Here is a 16354-nt window from a genome sequence, read left to right on the forward strand (position 1 = left end):
TGTTCAGATGTTTAGATGTGTGTCAGCGCCTAAGGGGCCAAACCGCTGAGGTCATCGGTCCCTAGACTTACATCCTACTTAAACTAACTTAAATTTAAACACACACACATCCATGACCGAGGGAGGACTCGAACCTCCGGCAGGAGGGGCCGCGCAGTCAGTGACATGGCGCCTCTAACCCGCGGCCACTCCACGCGACTGTTTAGTGATAAAGTGTTTTGTTTCTTTCTTGTAAGTTTCAGGTGACGTTTAATTTGGTCCGAAAGCATACGAGTCACTGATCTGCACTAGATTTATGGACCAGTTGTTCACACGAGGTTTGTTAACATTCATACGCACTTGCAGTGACTGTATTAGCACAGGAGTGCGTCCACTGATGGCAATTCTTCTTGCTAAGTTGATAGTATTCTGTTCTTTATATTTTACTTAATCACTGTAATTTGCAATTCATACTCGCGTTTACGTGCGAAAGCGCTGTTGTAAGTTAACAGGTGTCAGTGAGCCCAGGCGACGGTTGGCCGTTGGCTAAATTCAAATTTGTGTATCTTCCTCTCTATTCTGCCTTCCAGTGTGACGTGCTCTCTCGTCACTGGTATTGACAACTGCAATTAAGGCGCCTGTGTATAGGCTTGTTGATGTTTGGGTGCAGGTGACTCGGGGAGTAATTTAGTTAATTGAATAATCTTGAGGATTTAATATTTTTTTAAGGCAAACTAACATCATTTCAGAAAAAATGACATCTCACATTTGGCTGTGTGGCATCTTTGAATCAGTTTAGGTAAACTCTTCTCGTTCTACAAGGTGACATAAATCACGTTTTGATAAACTGTCTTTTATGTTGTTAAAATAAACACACATTTTGTTTAGCTTGTTAGAATAAACGCCCATTTTCTTTAAGGTACACACGTGTCCGTCGGTGCTGTAGAATATTAATCGATTTAGGCCAATGATCTGGCCTAATATGATTAATTAAGAAGATCCTTTATCGATTTCATAAAAATTGTTTGTACCAAAGAAAAAATCATACAAACCGAAGATTGTTAAATATTTTTGGAAATTGTTTGAATAAAAAGGTTGGTATTGTGGTGTAAATTGTTTGTTTATAACAGCACCTTATCACTTCCCTCGCCGGCTACCCTGCAGTTTCACAGTTCAGGATCGGATTGCCCACCTATACCCGTAATGACTACATTAAGTATATAAGAAACTATTACACAGCTGGTTTTGACTAAGAAATCGCATTTGCATACTGGTTCTTTATTAGATGATTACGGTATGCTTCATGTAAGAATGAGATACGTCTACCGTCACATTTCGGAATTCGACTGCAGCACAAACTTAGCTTATCGAGACTGTGGTTTACCATACAGCAATACTACTGCCTGCATCGATAGGGGTCCCATGACTATCATGCAAATACGGAATCAAAGGATTCGAGCGGGCCGCTGAAGGCAGTGCAGGACGTCAGTGGCTCTGAGTGACTAGCATCTGACAGGACCTGCACATTGTTCGCTCAGTCGTGCATTATCGTACAATCATATTATGTTTCAGATTATGGGCTCAGTTGCAGAAAGAGAGTATCCCCTCAGACAATGGGACGACGTCTGAAGCATCACAGAGTGTGAGCATGGTGACCATTATTTGTGGCTTCCACAGACTTGGAAGTGGAGAGGTGTGCCCCGTCTCAACAGTGGACACAAGACTACTATAATGTTGACTCAGATGCATCGCAATTGGACAAGGGGCGTCCAATAAATAACGCAAAATATTTTTTCTCGGCAAATTTTTGAAAAGAATGTGGAATTTATTGTGGGACATCGTGGTATATTCCCGCTTCAGCCCCTATAGTTTCATGAAGTTCCGATAGCTGGCGGCGCTATATGAAGCCTTCGAAATGGCGTCTGTGACTGAGGTACGTTCCAAGCAGAGAGCTGTCATTGAGTTTCTAGTGGTGTAAAGCCAGAGCGTGTCAGATATTCGTAGGCGGTTGCAGAATTTACACGAGGACATGGCAGTGAAACAAAAGCACTGAGTCGTTGGGCGAGACGTCCGTGATCATCCACCCTGCAGCCCGGATCTCGCACCTTCCGACTTCCATCTGTTTGACCCAATGAAGGATGCACTCCGCAAGAAGCAGTAGTTTGATGACGTGAACATTATTGATGCAGCAAGACGCTGGCTCCAATGTCTACCAGTTGACTGGTACCATGCGGCGGACAAACAAGCTCTCTTAATAATGTGGCGTAAGGCCGTCGCTTTGAACAGAGATCATGTTCAGAAACAGTATTTTGCAGCAAAAAGGTACAAAATGGTTCAAATGGCTCTAAGCACTGTGGAACGTAACATCTGAGGTCATCAGTCCCCTAGACGTAAAACTACTTAAACCTAACTAACCTAAGGACATCACACACATCCATGCCCGAGGCAGGATTCGAACCTGCGACCGTAGCAACAGCGCGGTTCCCGACTGAAGCGCCTAGAACCCCTCGGTCACAACGGCCGGCCAGCCAAAAGGGTGGTGTACAATATAGCGTATTGGAAACCTGAATAAAACCAACCTGCACCCAGAAAAAATGTGATCCATCACTAACCGAACGCCCCCCGTACATGCAGCTTCACTGTGGATTCATCCATGTGCAAGGCTCAAAAAGAATGAACAATGGTGGACTACATTTATCACTATCGTACGGGCTCAGCGCCTGTCGTGATGGTGTGGCTTGCCATTTGGTACACAACAAGATCTTCTCTGGTCCACACAGCCGGTAATTTGGCGAGCAGGTGTTACGTTGACGATGTGTTAAGGAGGGTTTTTCTGGCCTTCGTTCAAGGTCTCAGTGACGCTATCTTTCAGCAAGATAATTCAAGACCACACGTTGGCCATATTATTCGGACCTTCCTCGATACACAAGGTGTTCCATCGTTGTCCTGGCGAGCGCATTCTCCAGAGAGATTCGAGCTCACCTACAATTTTTTTGCTGCTAAGCGGCTGTAAGAGGGAAGTCGGGAAATGAAAGTGGAAAACAAAGCACTCTCCGTCGGATCTACAAGATGGTTTCCGGAATGTAGACGTCGACATAGATTTACCGTTGTTTCTGATGAGCAACCACACCCTCCCACACGAAGCCCGGAAAAAATTGCCCTTATTGGTGGACCACTCGCATTTCTTTTTTGTTTCGGCAACGCTGCTTTCTTTCTTTTGCTTGTGCCGTTTTTCCCGCGGATACGCAGGGTCGGCGTGGTTAATCGGATGTGGCAATGTTAGTTGAATGGGTGGCTGGATGCCCTTCCTGCCGCCATCCCGTACTCCCCGGGAAGGAATTAGTGTATCCCCACTGTCTGCGACTACTGTAATCCGTAGAATAGTGCGAAAGTGTTCAGATGTCTGCGAGCCGTGTGACTGAGGCGGGACGTGGGGTATTCACCTAGGGGGAGATGTTGTTTTAACTACTGACGACGCCTTTGGCACAATTGTTTTATGAATCTCCATTGCAGGATGTAATTTTAGTGAATTTTACTTCTCACGAAGGTATATTTAGATATACCGAAAGCGTGGTCAAGAATTTTAATAAATCTTTATCCTGCAACTGTTTTGGCTGTCATCATTTACCGTGAAGAATTTCAACAGTTGCTGTTACAGCCATGTTTAAAATCTTTAAAAAAAATCTTGTCGTAAAAATAAAATGTTTATGAACCCGAAATCTTCTTGAAAGATTACAACAGTGTTTCGAACCGTGAGTCGAGCCCGGAACTTTCTTTCCCGGACCGAATGCACTGCCGATTGAGCCAAGCAAACACCAGTCATGAACAGCTTCAACACTTTCAGTTCTCTCAGTACCAGTCTATCTATCGCTTGCGCCTTTGTCCCTCATTGTGCGCGGAGTTGGCGTGGTTAATTCGGATTTCGCATGTTAATGTGAAGGGGTGGCCAGATGCCCTTCCTGCCGCCACCCGGTACCCCCCTGCGACGGAATCAGAGTACCCCATCTGTCTGTGTCTAGTGGACTAGTGGAAATCATGGAAAGGTGGGGATGTGTTGCAAATGTCTGCGAGACGTGGAACTGAGGCGGGACGTGGGGACCAGCCCGATATTCATCTAGAGGGATGTGGAAAACCGCCTAAAAACCACATCCATGCTGGCCGGCACACCGGCCCTCGTCGTTAATCCGGCGAGCGGATTCGATCCGAGGCCGGCGCGCCTATCCGAGTCCAGGAAGCAGCACGTTAGCGCGCTCGGCTAACCTGGCGGGTCTCTGCAACACTGCTGTGATGCGTTAATTTAGTAACAGAGCAGGATAGCGAGCCGAAAATGTCCTGCACGTGCCTCTAAACCACAGCAGGCCAGCTATAGAAAGTGAGCGAGATGGTGGAGGGAAGGAGACAGTAGTACACAAAGTGTCCCTCGGCGCTCACTATAAGTTAGCTTGCCGAGTATAGACTATGTGTAGATACCACCTGAGGAAGTGGGACGTGAAGTGAGGCGTGGCGAGGAGAGGCGAGCTGACCTGGAATTGCGCAGTCGCGTTGAACAGCTGTCGGATCGGCCTGCTGCGCAGGCAGGGCATCAGCGAGGGCGGCTCCCAGTAGCAGCCCAGCAGCGCCGCCAGCGTCCTCACGGTGGCCGCCGCCTGGCGAGGCTGCTGCGCGCCCAGCCACCAGTCCAGCCACACGCCACTCTGGGAGATGGCGCGCGAGAACAGACCTGCCAGGCATCGGGCGTCGTCACAGTCACTGCAGGACCGACGAGTATCTACCTATCAGCAAGCTCAACGATCAACTTCATTTCTGGACGGTAACTTACACCAGATCGTCCTCCAGTGCAAACTAAGAGATTTGAATCTGACTGTTCTGAGTACATAACTTCCCTTGTTTCATTTCATATCTGGAAACTAGAAAGCGGAAAACGTCTTATACTCTCAACAAACAGAGAAGAGATTAGAATGTGGCTGATGTTTTGTAATGTGGTGGAGGGGGGGGGGGCGGGGGGCACCGCGTTTTGGTGTGGGCCCATTCCTTTTCTTGATATACAGGCTGAAGAAAAAATGTCGCACTTACTAGTCGGTATGCGATTCCTCAAGCCGGTTCACAAAAAAAAAGTATATCTAGCAAAACCCATTCCCGCCAATAGGTTCAACAGAATTGCGATTTAAAAAAGGAGGATCTGCCTGTTGCGGGCTTTCAAATAGAAAATGTGATGAGTGGCTCTCAACTACGTACCCTCTCACTCAGAGATGAAATATTGAAAGTTTTGTCTGGTTTAGTTGTCTAGGGGCTGGGATACGTAGTTGCCGCATTACAAGCCAAATGCTGCTGAGTCTACAGTATACAATATGAATATACACATAAATCGAATGGTCGAAGGTTCCTATCACTAGGCAATTACGAATTTTGAATGTGACATAGAAATTTATAAATGAAAGATTGTAATTAAATCAAACCTGCAGGTACTATTTTTAACGACTTTAATGACGAGTAAGATAGCAGAAGCACCTTTAAGAATGCCGTTTATTACTACAAAACACTTATTGGTGTCGATGGTCAGCAATTAAATAAAATATAAGTTCAATAACAGGGAAACAATAAATTGCTACTTCACGTAATTATTTATGAACGACAACACAGTTCGCGAGATATTCACTGCAGAAGCCACGGAAATCTCACAAGTGCACAAGTCGTCACTATTTCTATTTCCCGCGACCACACGCAAACGGCTCCACTCTCCATGTTTTCCTCCGACTGCCCGTCGCGCCTCCTCGTCCAGCACTTTTACCCTCGTGTCCTGTGCGACCCGATGCTCCTCCCCCACTTCCATACAGTCTCCTCATTAACGAGCGCTATGATTGCCTAGAGCGCTCCCGCCCTTTCTCCAAGCCAATGCACATTCACCAACATATTGAAACACATACGAAATACTGGATTTACATTTCAATAACTTGAAATTAAATAATTATTCCTACACCTGGACCATAAACACGCTCTAACACACATTATTAAATACATAAAAAAATCAAATGAACACATATCAAAGGAATAGAAGCAAAAGATAGGCCAGTAGCATAATGTCTCTGTGCTTTCTAAAACACAGTAAATATTTAACCAGTTTCTTCCTGAATACTATATATCGGATATAAACAAAGACATAGACGAATAAATATATTTATAACCATGCTGCTACAGTTTTTTGTGTAACTGTGGAGTACTTACAGCCTGACGCAATCAATAGTAATCGCCACTTTGACCTCCAATAACGCATATATTATTCAAGTTGCATGCCTGTAGTTCATACCAATTTAGGTTTACATTAATAGCTTTCTAAAGACACCTCGATCGACAAAATCGGATGAACCGTTTAGATTTTGAAAATTCGTTGCTGGTGTTACTTGCATAATTTACAGTCAGATACTACACTTTAAACTAATAAAGATACTGAATATCTGATTACACCATTAGAATCGTCGTGCAAATAATGGTAATGTACTCGTACATGTTCCTTTTTAAGGTATCATGATTCCTCCGGCTATTATTAATTTCTACGTGAACTGTGAAATGCCTGCCATTATGGTTTCACGAAGTCCGGCATCTTTGGCACTCCCGGCATACAAATCTCCTTCATCGACACAAAGCACATTCCTCGTCGCAGCATCAACATGGAGTTCCCAGCCACGCGATCAGCCTGGACAAGGCGCTAACGTACTATGCTGTAACTACATGCAGCGTGTCAATCAACAGATAGTATGGACTCGGCGGTGTGCCACAGTTGTCCGTCCCGTTAACTCCGCAAGAGGAGGCAATGCCGTTGGAAACGATATGCAAACTCACCGGTATTCTAATTGCATTCGCTCCAAACTTTTTTTTCAGTTAAAGTATCAAACTGTAGCCTCACACAACGCCACATGGAGGGTTATAAGCCGTCTGGCTTGCCTCCTTCCATTTATACTAAATTTATCTGCCTCTTATCAGGACTGGCGATAGGCAGGACACTTTAGTGCGTCTACTTAAAGTCTCATTATGTTGATTTATTACAGGGAAATGTTGTTGTTGTTGTTGTTGTCTTCAGTGCTGAGACTGGTTTGATGCAGCTCTCCATGCTACTCTATCCTGTGCAAGCTTCTTCATCTCCCAGTACTTACTGCAACCTATATCCTTCTGAATCTGCTTAGTGTATTCATCTCTTGGTCTCCCTCTACGATTTTTCCCCTCCACGCTGCCCTCCAATGCTAAATTTGTGATCCCTTGATGCCTCAGAACATGTCCTACCAACCGGTCCCTTCTTCTTGTCAAGTTGTGCCACAAACTCCTCTTCTCCCGAATTCTATTCAATACTCCTCATTAGTTATGTGAACTACCCAACTAATCTACAGCATTCTTCTGTAGCACTACATTTCGAAAGCTTCTACTCTCATCTTGTCCAAACTATTTATCGTCGAGGTTTCACTTCCATACATGGCTACACTCCATACAAATACTTTCAGAAACGACTTCCTGACACTTACCTCTATACTCTATGTTAACAAATTTCTCTTCTGCAGAAACGCCTCCTTGCCACTGCCAGTCTACATTTTATATCCTCTCTACTTCGACCATCGTCAGTTATTTTGCTCCCCAAATAGCAAAACTCCTTTACTACTTTAAGTGTCTCATTTCCTAATCTAATTCCCTCAGCATCACCCGACTTAATTCGACTACATTCCATTATCCTCGTTTTGCTTTTGTTGATGTTCATATTATATCCTCCTTTCAAGACACTGTCCATTCCGTTCAACTGCTCTTCCAAGTCCTCTGCTGTCTCTGACAGAATTACAATGTCATCGGCGAACCTCAACGTTTTTATTTCTTCTCCATACACTTTAATACCTACTCCGAATTCTTCTTTTGTTTCCATTACTGCTTGCTCAATATACAGATTGAATAACATCTGGGACAGGCTACAACCCTGCCTCACTCCCTTCCCAACCGCTGCTTCCCTTTCATGCCCCTCGACTCTTATAACTGCCAACTGGTTCTGTATAAATTCTAAATAGCCTTTCGCTCCCTGTATTTTACCCCTGCCACCTTTAGGATTTGCAAGAGAGTATTCCAATCAACATTGTCAAAAGCTTTCTCTAAGTCCACAAATGCTAGAAATGTAGGTTTGCCTTTCCTTAATCTTTTTTCTAAGATAAGTCATAGGGTCAGTATTGCCTCACGTGTTCCAACATTTCTGCGAAATCCAAACTGATCTTCGCCGAGGTCGGCTTCTACCAGTTTTTCCATTCGTCTGTAAAGAATTCGCGTTAGTATTTTGCAGCTGTGACTTATTAAACTGATAGTTCGGTAATTTTTACATCTGTCAACACCTGATTTCTTTGGGATTGGAATTATTATATTCTTCTTGAAGTCTGAGGGTATTTCACCTGTCTCATACATCTTCCTCACCAGATGGTAGAGTTTTGTCGGGACTGGTTCTCCCAAGGCCGTCAGTAGTTCCAATGGAATGTTGTCTACTCCTGGGGCCTTGTTTCGACTCAGGTCTTTCAGTGCTCTGTCAAACTCTTCACGCAGTATCGTATCTCCCATTTCATCTTCATCTACATCTTCTTCCATTTCCATAATATAGTCCTCAAGTACATCGCCCTTGTATAGACCCCCTATATGCTCGTTCCACCTTTCTGCTTTCCCTTCTTTGCTCAGAACTGGATTTCCATCTGAGCTCTTGATGTTCATGCAAGTGGTTCTCTTATCTCCAAAGGTCTCTTTAATTTTCCTGTAGGCAGTATCTATCTTACCCCTAGTGAGATAAGCCTCTACATCCTTACATTTGTCCTCTAGCCATCCCTGCTTAGCCAGTTTGCACTTCCTGTCGATCTCATTTTTGAGACGTTTGTATTCCCTTTTGCCTGCTTCATTTACTGTGTTTTTATATTTTCTCCTTTCATCAATTAAATTCAATAATTCTTCTGTTACCCAAGGATTTCTACTAGCCCTCATCTTTTTACCTACTTGATCCTCTGCTGCCTTCACTACTTCATCCCTCATAGCTACCCATTCTTCTTCTACTGTATTTCTTTCCCCCATTCTTGTCAATTGTTCCCTTATGCTCTCCCTGAAACTCTGTACAACCCCTGGTTTAGTCAGTTTATCCAGGTCCCATCCCCTTAAATTCCCACCTTTTTGCAGTTTCTTCAGTTTTAATCTACAGTTCATAACCAATAGATTGTGATCAGAGTCCACATCTGCCCCTGGAAATATCTTACAGGGAGATGTATTTTATAAAATTTCAGTGGTCGTCGGTAAAGGGGCTAATATTTCCAGTCTGTGAATACATGAGAAATGCACAGCTCGCACACTACTCTGAAAGCGGTAGGTATGTCGTGGGGAACAAGAAATTTGTGTCGGCATGCACGTGTCAGGTGGCCATCCGGCGGAAGTTTACGGAACTTACTAGGTCGTGGTTAGCGGCCTGTGACAGGACTCGCCTCTTGAGATGGCCTAGGGCAACAGTTTCAAGTGCTTCCTGGGACATCGTAATTTATGGCGGAGACGTACAAGCCTTGGAATGCTGATTCGCTCATCGCCAGCTGCCGTCAGGAAGGAATTTCTAAGAGAAACTAGCGAGGAAGATGTGCTCTGATTTGCACATGACTGACGACATTCTGCGATGGGGATTTGTTAAATGTGTCATTGACAGGCTATTGGAAGAAGAGAGTAACATTTTTCCTGACTGGCGTCTGTGGACAAATTGGCGCAAACTGCCGTGGCGGTAGCTGGTGGAGGAAAAAGAAACACTCTTGCTTTGATGGTAGATGGAGACAGATCGCTGGTTCGAGACGCCGTGCCTCTTGGAGACGTTCGAGTCCTCACGAGAGAGATTCTGATTCTCCAATACGCCCACGGTCCTCCTGCTTACCACCTTAGCAGATTGGTGAGAGCATACTTCAGCACGCCGGCCGCGGTGGTCTCGCGGTTCTAGGCGCGCAGTCCGGAACCGCGCGACTGCTACGTCTGCAGATCCGAATCCTGCCTCGGGCATGGATGTGTGTGATGTCCTTAGGTTAGTTAGGTTTAAGTAGTTCTAAGTTCTAGGGGACTGATGACCACAGCTGTTAAGTCCCATAGTGCTCAGAGCCATTTGAACCATGCTTCAGCACGACTCACTGGGTGGGATTCAATGTCACGTGCCACAGCTCCGCTAAACCCGATTCAAGCCATAGTTTCGTTTGTTGTGATACTCAGTCAACCACCGGAGTTTCTAAATTAATCGTCGGGTTGTATTAGATTCATGATTTAATATGCAGCTAGTATACGGTGGCCATCACTTCGCTTGTCTACCTTGTTAGATGCCGTCAGCAACTAACTTTGGTTTTTTTTGTTTTTGTACAATGCTGATACGAATACTTTGTAATTCTTCAATATAATAAATAATCGGTTTATTATTCATTTCTTTTTCTTTAAGCAACACGTAGTTCCCTTCAAGTCACTGGTTTATTCTATTCATTGAATGGATAGTTAAATAGTAGCATCATTGCAATTTCCCATCTTACGATTCTATGTTAGGGCATTTCAAGACAGCGATTCCGTTGGGTAATTTGCAATTAACATGGAGCGTTAAGGGAGTGTAACGGAATCTGGGTAGGTCCATTACTCTGATAGATTTCACAGTATTACACAGCCCGGGATATTGCTCACAATGCGGTATCTTGTGTATTTCTTTCTGTTACCCTTACCTTATTTAAACATTAAGACATAACATGAACTAGTTACAGACGTAAAGGACCGCGTTTTTTCGCCGACGACACAAATAAAGCCAACAGAAAATAACAATGCATACAGTAACATCATCTGAATTCAATGAGGCCCAAAAAACCCAATAGGAAGGCTACTCTACGTTGCACATTATGCTGCACATTCTGCACGTTTGACGTCTAGGCTTATCTTCACAGTGGCGGTACGAACCCGCACAACCAACGTTCACTTTAGAGAAGATGTTCAAAGCGACCATCTTGCATTTTCAAACGCTTCGCCACTCGCTGGATTATACTTCGCTGGACCCTACGCAACACTGCATCCACCATTGCCGAAGCGGCATGCACACGAGCTATTAGGTCGTGTACATCCATGGAAGGAGTATTATAAACTTGTATTTTTAAGTGTCCCCAAAAATAAAAATCTGGTGGCTAAAGATCCAGGGAATATGAACGCCGGAAATTTGGACTTACACGACCGATCCATCTTCATGGAAAGGCCTCATTCAAATAGTCATGCAAATTCATTCCAAAGTGTGGCGGTGCACCATCGTGCTATAAGCATAGCTGTTGCCGAGCGCCAGGCGGAACCTTTTCTAAAGCGTCAGGCGTAGTAGTGTAAAGAAACGCACGATATACGAGCGCGTTCAACTTCTTCGGCGATAGGTAAGGGAACAAAACCACTCATCTCACGATTTCAGCCCACAGGATTTTGCCAAAACGTGCCTGAAAACAACGTCCACAGGTGACGTGTGGTTGTGTTACAACCAACAATACCTTCACGAGCGAAGCTAAATTCCTCAGTCTGTCACGTTATTTATAAAATGGTCGTTATCTTCCTCTTGGTGTAAAAGCCATTCACAAAACTTGGCGAATTTGTCTTCTGGCCGTCGGTGTTGAGTTAACGTTTAATGATACGGATGCACTTTTTTATGGGGCAACAATTCAACAAACAGTCTTCGAGATATCTGGAACTGCCTTTCAAAATCACGGGTACTTCACCGAGGTGATTAGTGAACGGTTTAAAGTGCTTCCTCTGTATTTCTTGGACGATCTCTGTGCATTACTTATGGACGATTACCAGCTTCCCGAAGGCGTTGCTCCAGACTACGACAAACATTCTTATTGGGATGGCGCCCTTGAGACTACCGCGCAGCATACGCACGAGCAGCAGCAGCAGCTTGGTTATCAGATGCACCCATCACCGAAATCAGCCAAAGCATATCCAAGTATTCATCGTTAACAAGACCAGTTACGGTTGCACAGTGCGCACTTAGTTTAATCGATACCACTGTCATATGATAGGCTGTTGTCATGTGACAAAATGATGTCCTGCTTGTAAACGACGAGAACTAGGGAAAACTTAACTCTGTGTTCTGCCTTACGGCACGTCTTGTCATGGGGGAAGCCTCGTCACAGAGGTCCACCGCATGAGCGTCTAGGGAAGTGATTCAAGTGGTGGTTTCCCGTTGCCTTCCACTGGTGATGATGAAATGATAATGAGGACAACAATACCCAGTCCCTGCGTGGAGAACATCTCCGACCCAGACGGGAATCGAACCCAGGCCCCTTGGCGTGACAGACCACCGCGCTGACCACTCAGCTGTCTGGGGGGACTGAACTAGGGAACAGACGTCAAAAAAATAAAAAATAAACTTCATGAAGATTCGAGCCATAGCTCCATGTGTATGGTGGGGACGGGGTGGCGGGGGGGGGGGGGGGGGGGGGGTGTTGTTTGATGTCGCCATAGACTACTCGTTGATCTAGAACGATTGGTGCGGTAGTTTTGGGTGATACTCGTTCCTGTGTACATTCCGATGCACTGCACGGTGTGACAGTGTTGTCAGCTCCTAGTTTTCATACATGTGTTTTCAAAATCCAGCAGATATGATTTTACTAGATGATCTCTTGTCTTGAATCTGGATCAGGAATAGCACGCCGACCTCCAAGTCATTTTTAGTCATCATTTATATCAATGATCTGGCACTATGTTTTATACATAATGAGAATAACTCTCAAATGACACGTGTTTTTGTGAAAGGGGACAGTGAATAAGGTTGTCTGTAACAGCAGCACATACCTTTCAAAAACAGATTAACACTTAACTGGAACAACGTGTAATGACATAGGACGCTTTTAAAAATTAGCTTTTACAGCCTATGTGATCAAACAGCCAGTCATTTCATAGGACTGAGGTTAGTTAATAAGCTGTCTTGGAACAGACACGTTCAAGACGAGATTTCAGGCCGAAGTCGTATCTGGAGACACCCCAGACAGTGGTGGGATATCAACGTAACTGTCGCCCGCTAAAACGGCCCAACAGCCAGGACTGATGGTCTGGGGTGCCATTTCTCTTCATAGCAGGACTCCTTTGGTTGTCATCAAAGGCACCCTTACACCACAGCGGTATGTCGACGATACTCTACGCCCCATTTGGTTGCCCTTCATGGCAAACCATCCTGAGGTTACATGTAAGCAAGATAATGCCCGCCCACACACCACGAGAGTTTTTACTACTTGTCGTTGTGCTTCTCAAACCCTACCTTGGCTACAACATCGCCTGATCTCTCCACAATTGAGAACGTTTGGAGCATTATTGGTAGGGCCCACCAAACTTCTTGGGATTTTGGCAATCTAACGCCCCCGTTGGACAGAATATGGGACGATATCCCTGAGAGGACATCCAACAACTCTATCAATCAGTGCCAAGTCGAATAGCTGGAGACCATCATAAGTCTATGCCAGGCCCTCCGTTCTGTAATTCTAATTTATTTTGCAATCCTCTTCAAATGGTTCAAATGGCTCTAAGCACTTTGGGTCTTAACAGCTGAGGTCATCAGTCCCCTAGACTTGGAACTACTTAAACCTAACTAACCTAAGGACATCACACACATCCATGTCCGAGGCAGGATTCGAACCTGCGACCGTAGCAGCCGCGTGGCTCTGGACTGAAGTGCCTAGAATCGCTCGGCCATCGCGGCTGCCTGCAATCCTCTCTCTGATACAGCTTCTTGCAGCAGAAAAGCTATTTCTCTTTGTTTTTTGTAATTTTAAGCTTCGTAAATAGAAGGTCACTGAGTTGAAACAGTGTTCAGTAAAAATATTTATATGTGAGTCAGGGGCGAAATGCAATTGAGACATGTGGAGGCAACCAAAAATTTATCAATGCTTCAAGGTTTATGCGTCCATACTTAAATCAATAGCGTTGGTACTATTGTAGTCAAATACAAAAATATTTATTAAATCACACATTTATAATTTTGAGCTGGTAAAGTTGGTAAAAACATGTGCTTTGCATGGGTTATCCATAAAAGAAATGATTTGTTAACACTATGGCTATGGTAATGTATTATATGCTTCCAGGGAATAGCCTTTTACACTGAATTAGCTTATTCGACCTCTACTCTGCCTACCACAAAGCCAGAGCAACTATTAAATCAAGCTACCAGGAGAATGGTTTCAGACCGGCAGTGCGTGTCAGGACAGACCAGCTAGCACCACACTTTACTTTCACATTCAAAACGTCTGCCAGGATAAGCCAACACTTGACAACACGTTAAACTGTTGGAGAACAGTATATATGGGATGGAATGTCCTACGTTGTGCTTCGATTATTAGCGCCACAAAACTCGCTTGGGTTGCTCTCATACAGCATAGGCCGGTCGTTTACTTCACTTTCCCTAATTAAATGCGTTCTCATTTCACAGAATATGTTTATTTGGTGACAGGACAGGTCAGTGACCTCCCGATCGTTAGAAAAAGAGCAGATCGGGCCGAGCCATTCCACTTCACGACCCAACGCATTCCACCCTGGTCATCTTTCACTTTCTACGGAAGGTAGCAACGCAGAGAGCCAGTGTCTTCGTCTTCATTTAGTTTACAGCACATAATATATTTATCCTGGTATTACTCACATACCATATTCTTAAGACAAATGTTAATATTTGTCTCTCACAGTCTGTGGATAAGTAAATTGATTGTTCATCAAAGTACCGGCGGAAAGCTATAAAATTTTGGGGGAAAATACGGATTCAACACAAGAGCTGAGAAACGTCATACCAAATTTTGAATCTTCTCATCAACAATGAAGCAGCTTCAAAAATATGCTAGAACATCGCAGGTCGTTCATCAACAAAAAGAAATTTTTTTCAAAAAGTGGATCACATAGCACATGCAAATGCTTTGAAGATCATAATTATTGAAGAAAGTAGACAGTTTTTGATCGGTCGGTTAAAACGAGGGCCATAGGTGGTGCATGGAAACGATCAGCAGCTTTTTGAAGATGAGAGCTTCTGAGCGAATATAGGCAGCTATGAAGAACTGAGAGTGAAGTGAGTGTGAAATTGACCAATTAATAAGCTATATATTTATGCTCTTGCATTTAAATTGCACTCACAGATCCATCTGGAAAGAAGGTTGAACAATTCATTCAGAGCTGAAGATTTTACACATATTTCGTTCGCTTAACTCATTATGGAATATAGAAGGCAAAAGTTATCTCTGAAACCCTCGCTTAGTGGTATTTTCAGTCCTAATTTAAGGCCTTAATTTTCGACGCAATAGCAACAAATACATTTAGACGTGCATGTTTTGATTGGAAACTTTTTAGAAAAGACTTCTGGTATTTTCCTTGAACGTATGGTATGCATGAAAATATTTTCGTAATTGTCTTTGAGGAAAAGGGGAGATGTAGAAAAAGAGATAGGACAATATAAATCTTCAAAAAAATTTCAAAGCTCTAGGTTTGAAATAGATGTTAATGATTTCCAAACTGGACTTCAGCACGTCGATATGTCTCAAATCCTCAATTTTGTTCGAGATACAATGAGAGAAGTGCACCGCAGAGAGAATTATGTTGAAGTTTTAGGATGAACTGCAATCTGTCTAAGTGATATCTCAAGTCAATGAGAATAACCATTTGTTGCTTGGAAGTATTTATGTTCTGCAGTGTATACTTATAATTAGCTCAAGAAGAGAACGGTATTTGTGGTAAATGTATTTTCCATACCACTGTATGTCAAAGCAGGATTCGGTGCCTCTTCTGAAGCCAAAGCACATAGTTTGTTTCACTATTTTTTTCAGACAGCGTAAATACCAGGTTTTGAATATTTTCTAAAAAACGAAACAAATCATGTATGATATATGTCTACTGTTATGTCGCAGTGGCCATCTTTGATCACGATTAGACCTCTCAATCAAAAATGAAAATCGTCAGTGAAATGAGCCGGGAGGCACAATCATCAAAGGAAAATATTAAAAGAACCTAAGTAAGAAGCGGTCAAATCCCAAAATGTACCTGTACTGCCACTGAACAGTTTCCTTTTAGTAAAATATGTAAACTTTTACCGAATTTCTTATGTGTGACACATTCTTTAAGGTATAACCTTCATAATGACACGAAGATGAAGTTTTCTACGATGTAAAGGAATTTTACAAAGAATAAGAACTTTTAAAAGAAAACGTTATATTCTTCTCATATGTGATTCAGAAACATTGTCGATAGTAACATAATGGATTATATTATTAAAGCTAATACAACAATATTAATGTACAACTGAAAGTAATGAAGTTATTGATTATTAGTGGTTTCTGGACAATTCCTTTTTAAGGTAAAAATTAAATAAGATTCGAAGTGA

General features: G+C 43.4%; 1 protein-coding gene across 1 annotated transcript in view; it reads right to left on the reverse strand.

Moving 5' to 3' along the window:
- The window catches only part of LOC126455950 (juvenile hormone esterase-like), a 119981-nt gene that overhangs the window by 45268 nt on the left and 58359 nt on the right, over positions 1–16354 (reverse strand). Inside the window, exon 6 of the mRNA XM_050091707.1 lies at positions 4503–4699. Within this exon, the coding sequence (XP_049947664.1) occupies positions 4503–4699 (197 nt within the window). The remainder of the gene's footprint in view (positions 1–4502; positions 4700–16354) is intronic.

Source organism: Schistocerca serialis, chromosome 2 (genome assembly GCF_023864345.2).
Source record: "Schistocerca serialis cubense isolate TAMUIC-IGC-003099 chromosome 2, iqSchSeri2.2, whole genome shotgun sequence".
Taxonomy (NCBI): domain Eukaryota; kingdom Metazoa; phylum Arthropoda; class Insecta; order Orthoptera; family Acrididae; genus Schistocerca; species Schistocerca serialis.